The sequence below is a fragment of the Pelodiscus sinensis genome, chromosome 29 (assembly GCF_049634645.1).
Source record: "Pelodiscus sinensis isolate JC-2024 chromosome 29, ASM4963464v1, whole genome shotgun sequence".
Classification (NCBI taxonomy): domain Eukaryota; kingdom Metazoa; phylum Chordata; order Testudines; family Trionychidae; genus Pelodiscus; species Pelodiscus sinensis.
In genome coordinates, this window is record NC_134739.1 from 11327494 (window position 1) to 11351426 (window position 23933).

Below are 23933 nucleotides of genomic sequence, written 5' to 3' on the forward strand. Positions count from 1 at the left end.
CCAGGGTGGATCATATACTTTTGGGAGGCTTCCAGGGAGACAATGTAATCCGGGGAATAGGATTTAGCAGCCACATAGCTGGGTTTATTAAATTAAAATGGCTGCCGCGCTGAGCCGATCAGCTGTTTGTCGGCTCAGCGCTAGTCTGGACGCTCCGTGGTCGACATCAAAGGCATTTGTCGACTGCCCCATTATGCCTCGTGGGATGAGGTTTACCGGGGCGGTTGACAAGTGCCTTTGATGTCGACCACAGAGCGTCCAGACTAGCGCGCTGAGACGACAAACAGCTGATCGGCTCAGCGCAGCAGCCATTTTAATTTAAATGAAGCGGTGATTATTTAAATCGCCACTTCATTTTCCTATGCCGGGCAGCCTAATCTACATGCCTCTGTTACCAGAGGCATGTAGTCTAGACATACTCCAAGGGACCCTTCCAGTCCATTGCTTTCTTTACTTGGCAATCACAAAGCCATCTCTGCAGATAAAGATCCATGAAGTTTGTTGTGACCCTTTTTCCAGGAGTAGGGTTTGCCATGATACTGTTTGATCCATTGGTGCTTTGTGTGACTATCGGTGTTTGCCCTTATATCCTTACCAAAAATTTCCCATTTCTCTGCACTGTTATGAAGCATCCCAAGCACAGATTGGTGAGGTAGGACCGAGATAGCTGCATTACAATGCCTCTGTACTCAGGGCATGGGCTAGTCGGGCAGCTGCCCAGGGCACCAACCTCTGGGGGGTGCCTGATGGCCTCTGTAAGGGGTGCACAGCACCCCCTTATAGCTGCCATCAGGCGCCGCATGCCCGGCTCCCGGATTGCAGGCTGCAGCAGCTCCCAGCCGCCACCCTGCAGCGGCCGCCCGGGGCAGGGGCTGCGTTAACCCCCACAGTACTGGCCAGCAGCACCCTTCCCCCCGCGGCCATGGGGCCCTCCATGGCCAGGCTCAGCCTGCCCCGGGCAGCCCCAGGCTGCGTGCCAGCGGCGGTAGCTGGGCTGGGCTGGGCAGAGCATGTGCGTCCTGCCGCCGCCAGCTCCGCGCGCCCTCCACCACACGCCGGGCAGGAGTGGGGCTGCGCATGCACCCTCTCCTACGTGCTGGCACGGGGGCAGGGGCGCACATGCGCCCTCCCCCAACCCGGGGCGCAGTTAAACTGTCTGCCCAGGGCGCCGGAATGGCTCGGTCCAGCCCTGTCTGTACTACAGGTTGTTTGCAAAGCACTTTGGGATGAAGGCTGCTGGAGAAGAGTAAAACGTTATGATGCTTATAAATCTCAGATAACAGGACTAAGAATAAGCCTTTTTTAAAAATCCTAATGGCCTTTTAAATATTTATCTTAGCACTAGTCCAACTGCCTCTGTCTATCAAAATGTATGATCTTAAAAGAGTAACTCTCAGAAACGTATCACTGTAGATAACTTCTTGCGGGCAACAGATTTTGGCTGTGGAGGAGGCATTTTTGTGTGCTGAGATTAAATATATTTCAATCACACGAAATGACTTTTAAAACGAATCCATTAACGATCACAATGGCTAATTCTGAAATGCACCAATTTCTCCTGCCAGAGGTGGACATTATTTTGCACAGTCTCATTAAAGGGAGCTCTGTGTTCTCGCAGCAGTTTTGCACGAGATTGTCAAACCACCACCCGGCGCCGCTCTAATCACATAGAAAAGCAGTTCCTGTCCCTTTAAATGCTTGATGTCACAAGCTTCTCTCCAGAGCGGAAGCCCAGTTGCTGGGAATCTCCCGCCTGTTGCAGTTGTGAATCCTAGAGCCCTGGAGAAGCAGCAGCAGCAGCAGCACGTGGAGTAGGGAGCATACGGAACTGCAGCATGGAAGGTGAGAAGAGCCTCCACTCTTTTTACAACGGTACAGTGCACGGGCTCAGGGATCGCTGTTGTTTTTTGTTGTTGCTCTAATCGTAATTAATGCAGTATTTTATAAATCGTGATTGACCTCGCAGTTCATTGAAACGTGCTCCTCTTGCTACCCTTCCTGCAGTCTGGTTGCAATCCATATAGGTGGAATAATCCAATCGTGCCTTGGAATAAAACAGGAAACAAGTCGAGCTGCTTTCTAGATTTAATTTCACAACCTGTATGTTAAAGTTAGATTTAGAGCCTGGTTTAAGGACAGCTCATATTCATGGTTTTAACGAATTAAGGGCCTGTGGGTTTCTTTGCGCTTATAAAAAGTGCATGCAATTTTCACACCCAGTTCAAAAGAAGCTGCAGGTTAATTTTGGATACAGCAGCACTAGTGTTTAAAAGCAAGCAAATACTTTGTTTCTTCCTATTGCTAACAACCTTTGCAATTAGTTCCATTCTCTAGTAATTTGAGAGAGATTATTAATACAGTATTTCAAGTCTTCACTCTTAAAAAACCTGACAATAAAATCAGCCCTGCCTAGTCTCTCTCACTTGGAGAGGAAACCCCCTTGTTTTAGGTTAAATTAAAATCTTGTTTTAGCTATGGCTAGCCAATCTTGTAATGAAAGATTTTTGAGCTGTGTTCTTCAGTGAAACTCATAATTTAAACACAGTCTGACTCAATTCAGAAAGTCACACCTTGATACCTGTGAATACTTTGAAAGAATGGGCCTAATTGCAGTTTGCATCCTCAATTTCATTTTTCTACCTTGTTCAAGTTGTGATTGTATGTTTTTATGCAGCAAATGATAAGCAGTCTCAGGATAAGAAATGATAAGCCTTTACATCTGTGGGATGTATATTTTTTTTTCTCTAAAAATTTGCTTGTCTTTTTAAAAACTTGCAAATAAATTTTTATCTTGCTACACTGATGGTTCAAGATTTAATGTCACAAATGGATCTTATGTGGTATCCTATACGCTGAAGTTCACTTAATGCATTTGGAGTGTACTAAAACTTCTTATGTTTTTACATGCAGTTTATGTGAAAGATGCTATGAAGAATAAAATTGCACGGTATCGTCTTTGAACACAACAACTAACATTTTCTTTTATAAATCCTAGTTTTGCTCTTTAATGGAGACAGGATTTCACCTAGAAGTCAATAGAGGTTTACCATTGACTTCAGGGGGGCTGGGATGTCTTACCTTTTTTCTTTTAAGGACAGGAAAAACAAGGGAATCCCACTGAAGTCAATGAGATTTTACTCACACGAGTAAAGAAGATTATTTGGAAAAGTAAGATTTTTCAGATTGAGCCTCCTGTTTATGAGCTTAAATTCTGAAGTCCTTAGATGAACAAGTGCGAAAGTTTAATGAAAGTTTATTTTATAAGGATTGCAGAATTCGATCCTATGTGATTAACATATTTGCATTTACTGTATTGGCATGAATAAACAAAGTAAAGATATCCTACATGCCACACAAGGGCAATTACTTAAAATAGATGTAGATAAAAAAATTAATTTATGCCAGTTATATTCCTGCCAAGCTTAGTTCTCAGGGTCATGGGAGTACTCAAGCCTTCCCATCATGTCAAGGCACAGTCCATGGGGAAGGATGTAATATTAGCACAATGTTAAAGGACCAAATTAAAGTACCATTGTTTTGCGGGATCTATAGATTAAAAGCATAAATACTATCACATTTTGAAGTTAATTTTCAAAATTCATACTGGTTTTAGCAGAGAGCCAGGGTAGAAAACAATCAGTTTAGTCTACTCTGGTTATGACAAATTATTTCTAAATTTGAGGTGCCTCAATTATTTAAAAAATGGAATTAAAATTACTAGAAAAAAAGAAATGCTTGGAAAGGGAAGGAGCTTTGATGCCATATTAGCTAGTCTCTCATATTATGAGAAAAATACCACTAGGAACAACATTGATATAATCTAAACGGTGAAAAGAAATAATGTTTAATAAAAAATGAGAGTCAAGAGGGTTCTTCAGGAAGTTATTAAAATTTGCAATGCCAAATAAGGCACTTAAACTTGAAAATTTAATAGGGTCTCTCTTGTTCACTTGTTAGAAGCATAATGTGGTTTTGAATATGGAAAATATTGGAAATTATATAAGAGCGACGAAAGAAATTACATACTATATGTAACAGAGTCTGATTTTTGCATTAGGACTCTTATTGGTTTTAAAAATTGGACAGTGTAGATCTTGATGCAGACAGAGGCCTAGACTGTTTTTATTTCAGTTTCCTTATGCTTATTATATCACCGCAAAGTAAATTGTTTTAATTGCTCTATTACATGCAATAATAGCAGCGATAATTGTCTTTAAAAACTGAAAATACAAAAGAATGTAAATGGTAATCCATGGAAATAGGTATTTGTAGTGAAATGTGAACTGCATTGAAGTCAACTGGAAAACTTCAATTGCGTGCAGTGGGGCCAAGATTTCATTCTTGATATGTTGAGTTACAGCTGCACTGGCAAATGTACTATACTAATATAAAGAAGGCAAAATCTTGTCCTTAACTGGTGGAGGCAAACAGAGAACACACATTTACCATTTTACTGGTTGGAGTTGTGTGGCCAATAGAAATATATTATTCTTCATGTATTTAATTGAAAAACTCACAAATAATTGAATGCATGGTTAATTAAATATGTTCACAAGTTATTCAATAGCCTCTGTATGCTGGTCAAATAATAGAATAAAACATTCATAAAATAATGTATTTTAAAATATAACAAAATTCCTTGACTAAGTATTATTTGACAGCTCCAGTGCTGGCAGAAAGAGTGAGTCTTCATTACCTGATGCACTTTACTTCTGTTTTGTAAATGAACATTGCTCACCAAATGCAAACTATGCTTTAGTGAGCTGCTCCTTTCCCATGTACCCTAGCTAGCAGTTCCTGTCCCAGTAAAGTTTATGAGGACTAGCTTAGCAGACATATAAGTGAACCACTCCTTGTACTTTTCTGAGCCCTAAGTAGAGATACTGTGTTACTGTTTTCATGGAGGACAGAGGCTTCCTATGTCCATTTCCCTTAGCACATCTGCATGGTACAAGGAAGGATTTGTCTCAAAATGTTTTACTGAGAAGGGAGATCTGAAGATAAATATGAAGAAAACATAATGGCTTGAAGGAAGGTCTTGTAGAGAAGACTAATGTCTGATGAAAACCTGGTGCAGATGAATGGATACCGATGCCTGAAAGTTATGCAGTGACTATGGTATTAGTGAATAGAAAAAATATGTAAATTATATATGCATTTATTTATTTTGCTGTATTTACCAAAGACCCTAATCATGACTCGGGTTCTGTTGTGCAAACCATTATACAAATCCATGTAAAGGGACAGTCCCTGCACTGGGAGCTTAAAGGCCAGTCGACAGACAGTTTTTGTAGCACCATAATTAGGGGTTTAAAACCTATATAGTTAAAATGGTATAAATCCCTAGTACTAGATTTTTAAAGTTGCTTATATTGATACACCTTAGTGAATGGAACGGTTATAGATTATTGAATACAATATAAAGGTTCTTATATAGGTTGAACATATCTAGTGCAGCATCCTTGAGACCTGACCACTGCCGAACCAGAGAATTTTCTGAACCACGGGAAGTCAATATTGCCTAGTAGCATTGCCAACATTTCCAATGCGTACTGGACTCTTAGAAGGCATTTAAGGGTAAATTAGAGCTAAATAATAGCAGAGAACACTGAGAGCCAGGACAGGTGGCTGTAAATAAACTGTATGGGACCGCAGGAAACTTGGACACACCCATGATAAGTGGACATCTGGCTAACTAAATCATGCTGGACCGCAGATGTTGCTGAACCAGAGAATGTTGGGCTAGAGAGGTTCAACCTATACTGGTATAGCTTATATCATGTATAGGTGCTTATATTGTACTATACATAAAGTCTCTGCAACAAAGGATTAATGGACACAAATCAGACATCAGGAATGGTAGACTGCATAAACCTCTAGAGAACATTTTAATTTTCCTGGACATTCAATAATGAATTTAAAAGTAACCATTCTTCTACCAAGGAATTATCACCTGGTTACAGAGGGAAACTGCGCAACTGGAATTCATTTACAAATTTGATACTATCAACTTTGTCTTGAATAAAGATATTAATTCATTAATGCATTAGGCTATTTCTCTGCCTTTAAGATTTGCATTTACCCACCAAAAGCTATGAATGGGACACATTCAGCCTGACTCAATTAGCATCATTAACACTACTACAGTTAATAGGTAACTGCTTTATTGTTATATATACTCTGGATTCTGTAATTTCCACTCCAGCTCATCTGATGAAGTGGGTTTTACCCATGAAAACTCATGATATATTTGTTAGTCACTAAGGTGCAACATGAGTGCTAATTATTTGAATAACGTATATCATTATGTGGTATAACTGTGTCCACACTATGAAGTTGTACTGTTTTAGATATATTGGTTTCTAAATCAATATAGTAGTACAAAAACAGTGTGGCCATAGATCAACCCTAATTTAAGACAGTTCGAGGTAGCTTTAATTTATAATTTGCATTTGTGGGCCCTCAGGAGCAAATAGCTGCCATAATATAGGAAGCCACACCCCCAACATGTTCCTGATCTACCCACTGGCTACGTCTAGATTGCATCCCTTTTTCATAAAAGGGATGCAAATTAGACGTATCGCAGTTGCTAATGAAGCGGGGATTTAAATCTCCCCTGCTTCATTAGCATAAAAATGGCTGCCGCTTTTTTTCGGCACGGAGCTTTGCCGGAAAAAAGCGCCAGTCTAGTCACGGATCTTTCGGAAAATAACGCCTTTTCCGAAAGATCCCTTATCCCTCTTAAAATGAGGGATCTTTCGGAAAAGGCTTTATTTTCCGAAAAATCTGCGTCTAGACTGGCACTTTTTTCCGGCAAAGCTCCGTGCCGAAAAAAAGTGGCAGCCATTTTTATGCTAATGAAGCGGGGGAGATTTAAATCCCCGCTTCATTAGCAATTGTGATACGTCTAATTTGCATCCCTTTTACGATAAAGGGATGCAATCTAGACGTAGCCACTGTGTTTATTTCTGGGAGTCTGGCCCCTGAAGAGTCCTTATACCAATCAGATGTCCTCCCATGTCCATGAAAGGAGTCTTTTTCACTCATTTTAAGGTCTTTTTATTCTGTCAGATTGGATAAAAATATGATTATGTACCAAACAGCCTGATTTTGTTACATTAACTAGTTATTTGTACAACTAGAAGGTATAAGCAAGCAAATAATTAAAACTGATAGCAGTGGTCTAGTTATTAAACTTCTATCTAGTTATTAAAAGCTAGGAGTTTCCCATAAGTATCACGGTAGAAGCCTGTCATATGCACTTTGGCCTTCATATTTAAGATATTATAGTGTGAGAAAAGGACAAATCGAATGTCTTAGCTGTGAAACTCATTTCCAAGTCCACTATTTCTAGTAATATTTAATTTTTTGCATGTAAATTTTTTTTACCGAGTTTGAATCCTAACTAAATGTAGTGTGTGTAATTATCATACAAGACAAATATGAAAAAGTTGCATTGCATGAACTAGTGAACACCTGTCTTTTGTTGAGCATTTGAACACCTTTTCTTTGGCTATGATTTGAATATAATAAAATTAGGCTTTGAAAAAAAACAAATTCTTAAAGTGTTAAGATTTATAATATTTTGTTTTTATTCCTATATTTGATGGTTTCAGATAAAATAGGGTTCTGAAAAGGATCTCCTATCACATGAAAATGGACAACTAATTAGCATTTTACAATTTATGATTACACTGAAAATGTTACTGGAGAACACAATAATCAGAGAATTAGCTATTTTTTATTATTAATTGTGCTAATTGCCAATGTATTTGAGCTGGTATTGTCAGAAGGAAATACTAGTCCTTTTATATTCCTAATGAAAAAAGCATGGATAGTGCTAATTAAAAAATGTAATGGTGGGTAAGATCACATGACTCTAAATGATTCCTTTTTTAGAACACTTCAAATGATACCTGTGATATTAAGTTATTCCAAGATTATAAAACAGGATGTACTCCTTCATTTGTCTAAAGATCAACCTGTTTTAGATAACACATGTGACTTTTGTCTCCAGGTAAATTCACCCACATTTGGTCAAAATATGTTATTTTCTAATACTTTGCTGTAAAAAATGCAGAAGACATGCAGAACTGAAAATCTGTACTAGGGATGTTAAAAAGCAGTTAATTAGGTAACTCTGTATCTGTTAAAAAATCTTAGTGGTTACACGGTTACACATTATGGCTCTGCATTATAAAGCTTATTCTGCAGCACAGCTGGCTCCCGGGGCATGGGGCTGGCAGCCAGTGCACACGTGGTGTGGCAGGCAGGAACTAACTCCCCTCCTAGGAAGCCGGCTGCCACCCCACACTGCTGACTCTGTAAGCTGACTCCCAGCCCATACTGACTCCTGGCCCCACTTCCACCTCCCAGTCCTGCTCCCAGGGAGCCATCTGCTGCCCTGCGTGCAGGCTCTGATACAGAGCCAGCAGTGCAGGATGAGAGCCAGGTCCCCAAGAGTGGGGCTAGGAGCCAGTGTGTAATCGTTATGGTAACAGATAAGCTCATGCTTATTGGTTAACCATTTAAATGGTTACACTATTACATCCCTAAATTCTGTACTATGCATTTTTGTGAAAATTCGAGTGGGTCTTTAAGCACTATGTTATAGTATAGAAAAAACAGCTTTCTGTATTTCTGAGATCTATCTTGCAGATAGCAGAGATTTTTTTCTTTAGTATTGAAATTTTGACAAATCAAATGCATTCATATTGCGGTAGCATGGAAGTGCCTTAGCACAATAGTACCCAATCTGTTTAGGTATTGTACAAGCTTGTAGTAAATGATAGTTTCTGCCTTCTTAGAAGTGGATATTTTGCTCTTCCTGGGATCAGGCCCATCAGAAGCTAAGAACATATGTCATGTAGCTAAACCCAACATTTTATTTGTCCTTTCAACTATGAAGGCTTAGAGATGAAACCAGAGGCATGGAAATAACTAAACAATACACGTGGGAAAAGTACCCCTCCTCCCCCAAAAAAACAAACAAACAATACTGCATGTGAACTATACCCAACAGATCAGCAAATGGTTGATCCATAAGTGAGAGAGTAACAAAGAAGGAAATTAATATTAGCCCTTCTATTTAGTTGATGAGCAAGTGGTTAATTTGATATTAGTGGGAAATGAGAATGAAGATAAATACTAGCTGGCTTTGGTGGTTGTTCTTCAGAAGATGTCTTCTCTGAAAGTCTTTGACCAAAAGGGGAGCGCTCGCTCTCTCTCTCTCTTTTTTTTTTTTTTTTTTTTTTTTTTTTTATTAAATTACATAAGGTAGCTTGTGAAATGTTTGGGTCAGAAAACTAATGGTGGGAAATCACCATAAATAATTAGTACACCATAAGTAAACAGTCTCTTCCATCCTGCATTTTGTTGTGATACTTAGAATTCCTTTTCTTAGACCTGAAGAGGAGCTTTGTGTAGCTCAAAAGCTGCCTCTCTCACCAACACAAGCTAGTTTAATAAAATATATTATCTTAGAGTATGTCTACACTACAAAGTTAGTTCGAACTAACGGACGTTCGAACTAACTTTCATAGGCGCTACACTAGCGCTGCGTTAGTTCGAACTTAATTCGAAATAACGGAGCGCTTAGTTCGAACTAGGTAATCCTCTTTCCACGAGGATTAAGCCTAGTTCGAACTTACTAGTTCGAATTAAGGGCTGTGTAGACCCTTAATTCGAACTAGTGGGAGGCTAGTCCTCCCCAGGTTTCCCTGGTGGCCACTCTGGCCAACACCAGGGAAACTCGTGTGCCCCTCTCCCAGCCCCGGCCCCCTTAAAGGGGCACGGGCTGGCTACGGTGCCCGTGCCAGGTGCAAGCCTGCCAGCACCCAGATAGCAGACCCTGCACCTGGCACGGCTCAAGCCAGCCACCTGATGCCCCCCAGCCCTCCCCCTCTTCCCGGGACCAGGCTGGCGGCTCACGGGAGCTTGCCCGGGACCACAAGATGCGGGCACCCACCTGGTCTAGTGCGGACATCATGGACCTCGTCCACGACCTCCGCACTAGGCACAGGAAAGTGGCCAGCTAGGGCAGGAGAGCTGCCAGCCTGGCCACCCAGGAGCAGGTGTGCATGAAAATCAAGGGGATCCACTGAGACCCCCGACCCTGAGCCCTGAGCTTACAATAGCCATCCTGGGTCAGACCAAAGGTCCATCTAGCCCAGTAGCCTGTCCGCCGACAGCGGCCAACCCTAGGGACTCTGGAGGGGATGGACCGAAGACAGTGACCAAGCCATTTGTCTCGTGCCATCCCTCTCCAGCCTTCCACAAACCTTTGGCAGGGACACCACTCCTACCCCCTGGCTAATAGCACTCCATGGACCCAACCTCCATGACTTGATCTCACTTCCCTTTAAACTCTGTTCTAGTTCTAGCCTTCACAGCCTCCTGCAGCAAGGAGTTCCACAGGTTGACTCTTTGCTTTGTGAAGAACAACTTTCTGTTACTAGTTTGAAGCCTGCTACCCATTCCTTTCCTTTGGTGTCCTCTAGTCCTTCTTTATGGGAACTAACAAAGAACTTTTGTTTATGCACCCTCTCCACACCACTCATGCTTTTATAGACCTCTATCATATCCCCCCTCAGTCTCCTCTTTTCTAAGCTGAAAAGTCCTAGTCTCTTTAGCCTCTCTTCCTATGGGATCTGTTCCCAACCCCTGATCATTTTAGTTGCCCTCCCCTCTCCCAGCCTCTCTCTTCCCCTCTCCCACCTCCTTTTCCCAGTCTCCCCCAGTTTTGTTCAATAAAGACAGATTCCATTATCTTTATTTTGTACATCAAGAAGAGGGGCTAGGGAAGTGTAAGTGGAAGGAGGTGAGGGAGGAATGGGGTACGAGCCCCCGATGCGGAGGACTGGGATGGCTCTGCGGGCTTCTGGGGGTGGAAGCTCTCCTGCAGCCCCCCAATTGTCCCCTCTCCCCAGATGGCAGCCTGCGGCAAGTGCAGCCGGTCTGATGGCCGAGTGCTGTGATGTGCCCAGTGTGGGTACTCCGGGCACTCCAAGCCAGGACTGTCTGTCCGGGGTGGGGGTCGGGACCCTTTAAGCGCAGCCCTCGCCTAGCCTGAGACAGCATCTCCACGCTCTAAGTCCTCCTCTGATGCCCTGCCGGCACTGCTTCCGGCCAGCCTTAACCCCGGTTCAGGGTCCACTTAATGTGGACATGCTAGTTCGAATTAGCAAAACGCTAATTCGAACTAGTTTTTAGTTCTAGACGCGTTAGTTCGAATTAGCTTAGTTCGAATTAACTAATTGGAACTAAGTTAGTTCGAATTAGCGCTGTAGTGTAGACGTACCCTTACTGACCTTGTCTATCTCAGTGGAAAAAAGCTCATACAAAATGAAATACCTTAAAGGCAACCTTCAGGGCATTTATTGTAAAGCCATTAAAAGTATAACATTATTTTATAGAAATTAGCATAAACACTCCCCCTCTCCAGAATTGCTTTCCTTCTCATTCAGGCCCCAGTTCAGGAAAGCACATAGAGATTCAAGAGCAGTTATTCCTTGAGTTGCACATTCAAATATTAACTTTGGAAGACTTTCTTTTGCAACAGGCAACACTGTTCAGAAATTATAAATGAATCAGAAGTGACAAGGAGGAGGTCAAAATTCTCACAGTCCAAATAGATATATATTTTAGGGCTGTTAAGTGATTAAAATTAATCATGCTGTTAATAATAGAATATTTTGGATGTCTTCCACATTTTCAAATAAATTGATTTCAGTTACAACACAGAACATAATGTGTACAGTGCTTAGTTTATATTTTTATAACAAGTATTTACACTTTATAAATATTATTTCTTTTGTTTTTAAATTCCCGCATTGCAAGTACTGTAGTGAAATCTCTTTATTGTGAAAGTTGAATTTACAAATGTAGAATTGTTTTATTTTTGAATATTGCTTTGTTTTACACAATATAAAACTTTAGTGCCTATAAATTCTCTTTGTCCTATTTCTTGTTCAGCCAATTGCTCAAACAAGTTTGTTTTACATTTGCAGGAGATAATGCTGCCCACACCTTGGCTACGTCTACACTGGCGGATTTCCGCGGATTTCCCTATTCCAAAGTTCTAAATTAGCATGCCTCTTCCGAAGAAGGGGCCAGTGTAGACGTAACCCTTGTTTACATTGTTACCCAAAAGTGAGAACAGACATTCATATAGCACTGTTGTAGCCAGTGTCACATGATATTTACATGCCAAATGCCCCTAAGAGTCATATGTCCCTTCATACATCAACCACCATTCCAGAGACATGTGTCCATGCTGATGACTGGTTCTATTCAGTAACAGTCCAAAGAAATGCAGGCTTCTGTAGCTTCTGCATCACAGTATTGCTCTTTAAAGACTTCTGAAAGCATGTTTCACACTTAGTCCTTCTCAGATTTTGGAAGGCGCTTCAGAGTATTAAACCTTGGGTTGAGTGTGGTAACTATCTTTAGAAATTTCACATTGGCACCTTCTTTGTATTTAGTCAAATGTGCAGTGAAAGTGTTCTTAAAACAAGCAACATGTGTTGGGTCATAATCTGACACTTCTATAACATGAAATATATGGCAGAATGTGGGAAAAACAGAGCAGGAGACTTACAGTTCTCTCCCAAGGAGTTCTGTCAGAAATTTAATTAGCATAGTATATTTTGCACATTTTTTAAGAGTCCTTAGCAAAGAAGCATGTCCTCTGAAATGGTGTCTGACACATGAAGGGACATACGAATTTATAGCGTATTTGGCATGAAATACTTTGCAGTGCTGACTACAGAAGTGCCATTTGCTCTCCTATTCTCATTTTTAGATAACATTGTAAATAAGCAGCAAGTAGCATTATGCCCTGTAAACAGAAACAAACTTGTTTTCGCAATTGTCTGAATGGCAAGTAGGACCGAGTAGACTTGTATGCTCCAAAGTTTTGCTTTGTTTTTGAGTCATTATCTAATTGACCCCCCCCCCCTCCCAAAATCTATCATGAAAGTTCAACTGACAAATTTAAAGAGATTGCACTACAGTACTTATGAGGTGACTTTACAAAATCATATTTTTGTCATTCTTATAGTGCTAATATTTATAATAATATAGAGCACTGTATTCTTTGTATTCTGTGTTGTAACTGAAATCAATATATTTGAAAACATAGAAAAACATCCAAAATATTTACTAAATTTCAATTGGCATTCTATTGCTTAACAGTGTGATTAAGACTATGATTAATATTTTTGAATTAATCACAGTTAACTCAGGAGATTAACAACCAAAATATATTACTAAATTATCGCACTTCATATAAATCTTCACAATGTATTCAATTAGATTTCAGAGCTGTGACATCCCATAGCAGCTAAATGGGGGAGGGGGAGAAGAGATTGAGTGCGAGAGAGAGAATTCTCTTTATGTTTAGAAATTATATTATGATGTATTTATCTTTATGAATATCTCTGATTTAGCTCTTGTATACGGATCTCATGGAGACGTATTTACATACTATGATCTGTCTAGGAGACATATTTACATACTATGATCTGTCTAGAAAACCTGTACTTTTTGGTGCTGTTTTTAAATTTCTGTTTGATCTTGAATGAATCACTTAACTTTTTCTGTCTCTAAATTTTCCCCCATTTGTAAAATGTGTATAATAATATTTACCTAACTTACAGTGAGTTTCAGAGGCCTTGTAGAAGTCTGAAAAGCATTTTTGGGTCCTTTACTAATAGACACTATGGAAATTCCACATATATGTAATTGAGAGGAAAATAGGCATGCTGATTTAATTTTAAGATGGAAAATTCAATTGGGATGTTGAATATTGGTTAACTGAATAGTTGATTAACCTCATGAATTCTTATTGGTTACTCGACTATTCAGTAGTCCCTGAGGCAGGACTGGCAGACAGTACGCTCTGGCCCCACTGCTGAAGAGCCCCCTACCCCTCTGCTGCTGACTCTGATACAGAGGCAGCAGTGCAGGATGCTAGGCAGGAGCTGATCTGCCAGGGGAGCCATTTTAAAAACCAGCTCCCCTCGTGAACCAGCTGCCTGTTGCACTGCGCTGCTGCCTCTGATACAGAAGCAACTCTGTGGGTTGGCAGCTGCCCCTATCCAGGGCTGAGCTTCCGGATCCGGCGCAAGCCGGAACTGAGCCGGGCTGCATGCCTGACTGTCTGTTTGTGCACTTTAAATGCAGAGCCGCAGTGGGGGTAGGTCCCAGACCTGGCGTGAGCCAGGACTGATCTGGGCTGCTGGCCAGCTTGCTTAAAAAATGTACTGGTATGGGGCGGGGGCGGGATGCGTGTAGTCTCCAGCATTAACTGATAAGCTTTTGCTTATCGGTTAATCAGCTACGCTAGTACATCCCCATATTTTCACAAGTGTTCAATAATGGCCAAACTGCTCCCAATAATGGCCAAACTGCTCCCATTGATGGGCCAAAGTATTTCACAGTTAGCCCATTGAGGAATACTTTTGAGAATCCCGCTCTTAAATAGGATCAACATTTTCTTGCTGTTTACTGCTAATTACTATTTAACCACAGTGGGAGCATACGCATATACAGACAGTCCCTGACTTACGCGGCTCCGACTTATGTCGGATCCGCACTTACGAACGGAGCATTCTCGCCCCGGAGCTCGCAGGCAGCGATCCGCCACCTCGACCTCCGGGGCGAGAAAAGCTGCTCCCGGTGCCCCTGGTCTGCTGGAGACGGTCCCCAGCAGACCAGGGGCACTGGGAGCGAAGCCGCAGCAGCGGCAGGTTCCCGCGCTTCTGAGGCTTTGCCAGAGCAAAGCCTCAGAGGCGCGGCACCCCGCTGCCGCTGCGGCTTTGCTCCCGGTGTCTCTGGTCTGCTGGGGGGGGGGAGGGGGCACAGCTAGTGTCCCCCCCCCCCCTCCAGCAGACCAGGCTTTTGTTGTGGACCCTGGGGCAGAGCAGCTGGGGTGCTGCTGGTTGGTCCTGCAGCGCTGCTCTGGGCACTACTGGACCAACCCGGCAGCACCCCAGCTGCTCTGCCCCAGGCGTCCTGATTCAGCCGCTGCTGGTCAGTTTCAGCAGCGGCTGAATCAGGACACCTGGGGCAGAGCAGCTGGGGTGCTGCTGGGTTGGTCCAGTAGCGCCCAGGAGCGGTGCTACTGGAGCAACCCAGCAGCACCCCAGCTGCTCTGCCCCAGGCGTCCCCAAGTCAGCCGCTGCTGAAACTGACCAGCGCTGACTACAGGAAGCCCGAGGCAGAGTTGCTCTGCCCCAGGCTTCCTGGAATCAGCTGCTGATCAGTTTCAGCAGTAGCTGACTTGGGGACGCTTGGGGTTCTTAAGTTGAATCTGTATGTAAGTCAGAACTGGCGGTCAGTTTCAGCAGCGGCTGAATCTGGACGCCAGTTCCGACTTACATACAGATTCAACTTAAGAACAAACCTACAGTCCCTATCTTGTACGTAACCCGGGGACTGCCTGTACAATAGATACAATATTTGAAAAATGAAAGCTAAATGCATGCATTAAGTAGACCGAAATAGATACGAAAAAATTAGCAACTTTATCAGGTAGGTACAAGACTTTTTAATTGTACTGTGCTTGGCTTGTCAGCAAAGTACATTCACACAGATCTTTTAGGATAACCTCACACAATGCCAGGCATCTTTACTTTTTAGTTACCTTTTAGTTACCAAAGCTTTACATTTTGATGTTGCAGAGACCACAAAAATGTTCCATAAACAGTGGTGGTAAAGAGAGATAATTATGGGGTAAATGTCAGTAGTGGTTAACACCTCACTGCCACAGTATGTGTATTTCTGTTATGTAACTGTCAGGAATGAGTTTTATGTGTTCTGGGTTTCTCTTGTTTGATTATATGTACAGACAATTTAAGATTTTTTGATAGGTAAAGTAAAGAAACAAAAATAGGGAAGGAAAGAGAAGGAATCCAGGAGCTATATTGCTAGTAAAAAGGTAGTATCAACCACATTTGTAAGTTGTCATGACAGTCCAGGCATCTAGAAAGTGCAGTACATGTATCTATACGGGTCAGAATTTATAAAATTTGATGACCATCTAGGCTACTGAGTTCATTTAGACACCTAATTAAGTCATTTTCAAAGGCACTGAGAATTTGCAGCTCCCACTGAGTTCAAAGGGATCTACTGAGTACTCAGTACTTAAATCATGCCACACATATATCTTCCTAAACACGGGCTTAGGAACCCATCTTTTTAAAAATCAGTTTAAAAAAAAAAATCTCTGCCCCAGTATCTTAATGAGATTCAGAAACAAAATTAGTTTCACATCCCTATTTAAACAAGTTTGATATGGCAAAATTAATTTCCTTATTGTTAATAAGGGAATTTAAGAACATTTAGAACTCTGCTCTACAGAGCTCTTGAGGAAGTGGGTCTGGCCCACGAAAGCTCATCATCTAATAAACCATCTTGTTAGTCTTTAAAGTGCTACATTGTCCTGCATTTTGCTTCAACTACCCCAGACTAACACGGCTACATTTCTATCACTCTTCCCCACCCTATATTTCTACTACCATCACCCTGTATTCAGGTAAAGTATGTCTACACTCGCCCCCTAGATCACTCTAGGGAGGCTAATGAGGGTGACCGAAATTGCAAATGAAGCGCGGGATTTAAATATCCCGCGCTTGATTTGCATGTTCCTGGCCTGTCGCCATTTTAGAAATTGACTACCCCGAAATAACTGCCCGTGTCTACACGCGGCAGTGAAACGGGATTCCGAAATAAAGCCCTAACTCAAATTAGCTGGTAAACCTCATTGCAGGAGGAATACCAGCTAATTCGAGTTAGGGCTTTATTTCGGAATCCTGTTTCACTGCCGTGTGTAGACATGGGCAGTTACTTCGGGCTAGTCAATTTCTAAAATGGCAACAGGCCAGTAACATGCAAATCAAGCGCGGGATATTTAAATCCCGCGCTTCATTTGCAATTTCGGTCGCCCTCATTAGCCTCCCTAGAGCGATCTAAGGGGCTAGTGTAGACATACCCTTAGAGGTTTTAAATGGAAAACATAGATGATTTGATTCTGTAATACTGAGGAACTGTAAAAAGAAGAATTCTGTTTGCTTGTTTTGGCCATCTAATACTATGGAAAGTATTCAAGCTATAGAAAAAGAATAAGTATAATTAACTTTATTTGAACAAATTCCACTCCTTAAAAAGTATTTGAAAGGTTTTTTTTTTTTTTGGAGTATTAATGAGTTTAGGTTTATTCATAATAAATTATATGCTTCTTGCTTTTTTAGAGCAGAGATAATGGGGGGGGGGGACATAATTAGTTCAGATTGCGGTTAGTATTTATTTTGTCTGTGTCTCTTTTCCAGATATGCAATCAGGCATGGACCTAAGTAATTCTCAGGAACAGGCAGTGGCTACAGGTATTATACCCTCCTTTTTTAAATCTTAATTATTTTAACTAAAAAATAGAATTGCACAGTCTGTTCATATTAACAATGTACCAGATGTCCATCTTTAGATTTTTAATGTCATTACAGGAAAGAAAATTTAACTCTGGAGTTGAAGTAAATGCCTATAGGATAAGACAGTGTTAGAAAATAATGTGATAAGAATAGAAATCAAAAGAATACATAATAGTGAAATATTATTGCTGATTGACCCCCCCAAAAAAAAGGTTTTAGAGGTGAAACAGGAGGTTTTGGTATATAGTTAAGGGATTGTTGGGGCTTTTTCTGCCTGGAAGACATTTTGGATTTGTGGAATAAGCACGTTAATTGCTATTTTTGCCAAAATGATCATCTGCAAAGTACAGGTTGAACCTCTCTAGTCCAGAATTCTCTGGTTCTGCAACATCTGTGGTCCATCATGATTTTAATTAGCTGGATGTCCACGTATCATGGGTGTGCCCAAGTTTCCTGCAGTGCCACAAAGTTTGTTTATGGCAGCCAGTCTCTCCGTATTCTCTGCTGTTATTTTGCTCTAACCTCCCCCTAAAATGTCTTCTAAGAGCCCAGTAAGGAGTGTAAGTGACAACAGTGACCACCCATGATGCGGCAAATTCTCTGGTTTGGTGCTGGTCAGGTCCAGAGGGTGCCAGGCTAGAGACGTTCATACTGTACTTAATAATTTTCATATTTAAGGGTGTGATTTTTTTTTCCCAAAGCGTCTAAATGATTTAGGAGCACAAATCCAGCTGATGTCAGTGAGACAACTCACATGGTTAAAGTTAAGCATGTGTTTAAGCACTCTGTTAGATAGAGGTCAGAGTACTCAGCACCTTACAGGATTGAACATCAAATGAACAAAGTATAGTCTTGTAATCATTATCATTGCTTTATTTAAAGTTCTTGTTTATCATCTAATTCAAAAAATTAACTATTTTGCAATAGGTGTCTCAGTCATTATGACATATTAGCAAGATCCTACAACATTAAATATAATTACTTATACTTAAGTGTTCTAGAACTGTTTAACACTTATAAACTGAAGTCTGAGCAATAGATTACCACTTCTTTTAGATGTATATTCTGTGGAATTGGTGATAGCTGCTGTTTTAGCAAGGTGTGTGTGGTTTTGGGGTTCTATTCCCAATTCTGTCAATGGCTCAGTTTATGACTATAAGCAAATCATCGAGCTATGTTGCAATGCTGCCCATACATAACATGGGTACTGACATGAGTGTAGTGAAAATTATTTAAAGTTTGCAAAATGCCTTGAGAGAATCACCTTGAAGGGTTAATTATTATCATTTAACTTTTCCCTTTCTTCAGAAGAACCGGAAGCTTTGAAAGACTGTAATGTGAACAAATTCCAGGAGGTGGAAAACATGGATAGTAGGGAAGATATGAAAGAATACAGTCAACCTCATGAAGAAACAGGAGGTAAACAAGGATTGTATAATGAAACTAATAAAGATCTTCTTGTTCCTTTATATATTTACTTAATTGACTGTGTTATAGTTCTGCCTAGACATTTTAATTAGGATCATGGTCCTGTTTGCTATGTGATGTACAAACACAGTAATATGAGTTTGAGTTCTGAACATTTTAAGATTCCTCAGATGATATGGAGATTGGAGGCAAAACCACCATTTTCCAACAACCAAGTACACATGCAGATTGTACATAGTATGCTTCATGGATCCTGTATAAATGACCTATCAAGTTCATTCTCAGATAAATATTGTACATTTCAATCTTAGTTTTATGAATGGAATTATATATTATCTTTATTGATTATTTAGCAAGCTCTGATAGTGTCCTCCAATCTGAATAAAAGCTCAAGGGAAAATGATCCCTGCCCCTAAAGAATTTACAATATATTCCTTAAACAGATAAAACAGATCATACCTTATAGTAAATAATAATATATTGGGTACCAAAATGGAAGAAGGGAATATTATGTAAATGTGGGTGCAGTTTTGTTGGGAGTCACCACATATTTTTAGATAATGAAAAGTAGGATAAACAGGATTATCTGATATTTGGGGAATGCGCTTCATGCAGAATCATTCACTCCAAGTTTTGTGAAATTCATACACTGAAATGTTTTGAAAAAAGTAGTTTGCATCAGGGCTGGTCTTACCATGAGGTGAACTGAGGCAGCCGCCTCAGGTGCCAGACTGTGGGGGGGGGGGGAACACCACTAAGACCTAGAGTGTAGAAAATTGTGTCTGCTGCTGGTGCATATGTATTCTCTCTGCAGTATCATGAGAGGAGGAGAACAGGAAGAAGGCAGAATTGAGACCTTTCAAAGTTTTGGCCAAAGAGAGGGAGTATGGCGGGGGCGGCCTGTCCATATAGGCAAACTAGGCGGTCGCCTAGGGCGCCAAATGGTGGCGCAATATCATTGAGGGGTTTAGAGGTGGAGGTGCCAATTGCATGGTTTGCCTAGGGGACCAGTTGCTGGCAGCTAGTCTAGGGCTGCCCCACTGGGGGTGTCATTTGAGCTCCCCACCTCAGGTGCCAAAATGTTGTAGGCCGGCCCTGGTTTGCATATGGAAATATATATATATATATATATATATGCTAACAAGACAGTGTGCATCAATAATATTAAGCCACTTTTGTTTGCTCAGACTATTTTGACAGATTTCAGATGCATTTTCTAAAGAAAGGATAGATTATTCTAAATTCCTGGGAGATGGTACCCTGTAGAATCTTAAACTGCTGCACACAATAATCCTTTCCCTGTAACTGCTCAGTGAGGGAAAAAGTCGAGAAACTTGAGGTTTTTATTGACAATGAGTTCAAGCAACAAACAATTTTCCATATATCTTTCAAGGAAGATACCAGTATAACACACAGACACCCACGTGCAACTATTTTTAATTGAAAATGTATCCTATGTATATGTCTATTTAATGCTTTCTATCTAGTAACTGGTATGGCCTTTTCTCTGTAGTATCAAAGCACCTAATAGGTAAAAAAGGATAAATATGCAGTCCTTAAACTCCTTGCAATCTGTCATGGTGTGGTCTTTATGATTGCAAAATTTGAGAGGAGGCATTGAAATAGGCCTCTGTCTCTAGACCCTCATAAAATGAAATCACAGCACTAATAAACATTCCAGCTACTCTGAGTAGGGCATGTTCATTTATGCCAGTCCTCAACCACAGACAGTGAAAAATACTGGTTGGCAGAGGATGTGGTAATATACACTGAGGAAAAGGCATGCTGTGTTTTACCAGTTTCATATTGCCTCTCAAATACAACATGTCCATGAAACTACACTAGAATCAAGACAATTTATGTCTGTGGCTTCAGGTGGCAGTTTTCTGAATCAGGATTTATTTAAACCCTGCCATTTAAAAAAATTGTCTCTGGATTGGTCACCTAAATGAATAAAAGGTAGATATTACCTGTCTTTACCATAACTTGGAATTCACAGTTTTATTTTGCTCTAAAATGAACTTTCACATTTAGACCTTAGAACAATTAAAAATAAAACTGGGTTAACAAAATACAAAACTACACATAAAATAAATTTAGTGTTAAACTAGTGAATGAGGCCAGAATGACTGACTATATTGGAGACAGAAGTGGTCCAGCACAGGCAGCGGGAGTAGAAAGTACTTGCATTCTACATTCTGTAAACATGTTCCTGTCTGCCAAAGAATGGTTTAGACTACTTAGGCTCTGGCCACACTTCAGAGTTGTATTTGTATATGTCATTTGGGATGTGGGGGAAAAAATACCTCTGACCAATGTAGCTATTCTGATATAATCTCCAGTATAGACACAGCTATGTCAATGGAAGAGTTCTTCCACTGATGTAGATTAGAGGGGTAGCCGAGTTAGTCTGTAACTAGAAAAACTTAAAGAAACAATGAATAGTCTAGCAGCACCTTAAAGACTAACAAAACATGTAGCTGGTATCATGAGCTTTAATGGGCAATCTGAAGAAGTGGGTTTTGCCCACGAAAGCTCATGAAACCAGCTACATGTTTTGTTAGTCTTTAAGGTGCTGCTAGACTATTTGTTGTAGCTAACATTGTTAGGGAAAGTGGTATTCCTACACTGGTATGCTGTGTTTACACTATGGGGCTATACCAGCGTAACCTATGTGGACATAGGTGTGCCAGTACACTCTCCATAGTGTAGACATACCCTCCGAGACCGAGAACCAGATTTTCAAACATATTTAGTTACCTATAGATACTAATGGGATTTTTCAAAAGTGTGTAACCAAGTTAGTTGCCTAACTTCATTTCACATCAAGAGGACTTGCATTACTAAGCTGCTTAGCTGCTTTGAAAATCCCATCTGCATCTTTAGTCACATACATATCTTTGAAAATCTGGCCTGAACCTACAGTGTACCACCTGCCCAATATCCTGGCATCCATCAGGACATTGGTAGTTAGTTGAGCGCCCTCTACCTTCAGCTCCTTTATGCCATTTTCCCAGGCACTTAGAATCATAGAATAATAGGACTGGAAGGGACCTCAAGAGGTCATCGAGTCCAGCCCCCCGCCCTCAAGGCAGGACCAAGCTCCGTCTACACCATCCCTGATAGATGTCTATCCAACCTGTTCTTAAATATCTCCAGAGAGGGAGATTCCACCACTTCCCTTGGCAATTTATTCCAATATTTGACCACCCTGACAGTTAGGAATTTTTTCCTAATGTCCAATCTAAACCTCCCCTGCTGCATAGAAATCTGCAATCAGCAATAGTATAGAAAGGAAAGGTTGTATCCATATAATATATTTTATGTGCAGAGAAGAGACTATTCATGTTGCTTTTGTACATATATTATATTTCAGCTGACCTGCCACAAACCTCTTTTGTGCAATAACTTTTTTATTCTTGAAAAGAGATGTTCTATGAATTTTACACATCAAAGATACTGTTATTAATATCAATAAGTCATCCATTCACTCTTCAATAAATTATCTTACCATTATAACATCCATCTTTCATAAAATAACCCAGAATATAAACCAGTGATGGGCAACCTAAGATAGTGAGTGGGCCGCATTAGTGACCCTCCTTCAACTCAATGGGCTGCAAGATTGTCATAACTAAGAGGGTCTCCTGGGATAAGTGCAGTTAGCCTATATACCTAGAATTTTTGGGGTGTGCCAATTAAACTGTTGAAACACTTTGATTGGCGAGCTCATGGCTCTTACAGTTAATATTGTGTGCAATCAGCATGTACCTCACTTCACGTACCCTCGCACATAAAAAGATATACAGTGGCATCACAACATAAATGACATTTGCTACTTAAGAACATTGACAGTGACCACACTGGGATAGACCAGCTGTTCATCCAGCCCAGAGTCCTGTCTTCCTTCAGTGGCCAGTGCAAGATGCTTCAGAGGGAACGAACAGAACACGATAATTATCAAGTGATAAATTCCTGTCACCCAGTTCCAGTTTCTAGCCATCAGAGGTTAAGGGACAGGGTTTGCATCCTTGACTATCTTGATTGATTGACCTTTCTTTAATGAACTTGCCTAATTCTCTTTTGAACCAGTTATACTTCACAACATCCCCTGGCAATGAGTTCCACAAGTTGGCTATGTGTTCTGTGAAGAAGTACTTCCTTATTTTTGTTTGAAAACTCCCACCCGTTGGGTGATTTCCAGTTTTTGTGTTATAGGAGCTCTGATTCTTGTTTGTATTTGCTTCAAATACAATTCTGTACAGAGAAGTTCTAATCTGTGCAGCATGGTGAGTATAAGCCATGGTAATAGTCTGAAGCTCAATTGCTTGTGTGACTCTGTGTGCATGGTATGACACTAATCCAACTGCCTTTGCACTCCATTTCTTTAAAAACTTGACTTTTGCTTTCACATACCCAATGCATTTTGTATAGCATATGATAATTGGTCCATAAGTCACTGAATAGTCCTAGAATATAGTAACTGAATAGATGGTCAACAGCCATATTCATTTTACTTCCAGTTACCTGGCTGTACATTCCACCACCATGCTGCACCTGCTGGATATTTTACTAAATGTGCATCTTTTTGGTTTGTTGTCAATGTTGCTAGTTGGAATACAGTTCCCCGTTGTCTGCTTTTGACACATTCGTGGATTTTTTTGAAAATTCTGGCATTATGCTTTTTGACAAGCCACCTTGTGTACATGTTCATGAACATCCCTGGATGATCCACCAAAGCTGTCGTCATACCTGCAGCTTTGGCACAGGAAGTAGGAGTACAGGGGGTGCTGCAGCACCCCCAGGTTTTGGGCATCCTGGCCACATGCCCCTGCTACCCAGGTTTCCAGTTGCTGGGTCTATGCCCCTGTTGTCTAGGATACTGGCTGCTGGGCCCCCTGTTTCCTGGGCTCTATTTCCAGCCCCTAGTACTGCTCGGCTTTTGTCCCTGTGCACAGGGTCCTGGACGCTGGCCCTGATGTTCCCTGGAGCTCCGCTTCCAGTCCTGGGTCCCACTTGACTGCCCTCCCTGTGAACAGGGGCTCAGCCACTGGCTCTGTGTCTTCCCCGGATGCCATC

The 23933-nt window shown here is 41.0% G+C and overlaps 1 protein-coding gene across 8 annotated transcripts in view; it reads left to right on the top strand.

The window, feature by feature from the left end:
* Positions 1–1605: 1605 nt before the first annotated feature.
* Positions 1606–23933, top strand: part of IKZF3 (IKAROS family zinc finger 3) — a 68710-nt gene continuing 46382 nt past the window's right edge. The window contains exons 1-3 of one of the 8 annotated variants that reach the window (XM_075911756.1): positions 1606–1872; positions 17331–17384; positions 18735–18845. In XM_075911756.1, coding sequence (XP_075767871.1) covers positions 1836–1872; positions 17331–17384; positions 18735–18845 — 202 coding nt within the window. In that variant the 5' untranslated portion in view covers positions 1606–1835. The remainder of the gene's footprint in view (positions 1873–17330; positions 17385–18734; positions 18846–23933) is intronic. The other 7 variants (XM_075911755.1, XM_075911754.1, XM_075911750.1 and 4 more) reach the window with 7 other exon arrangements.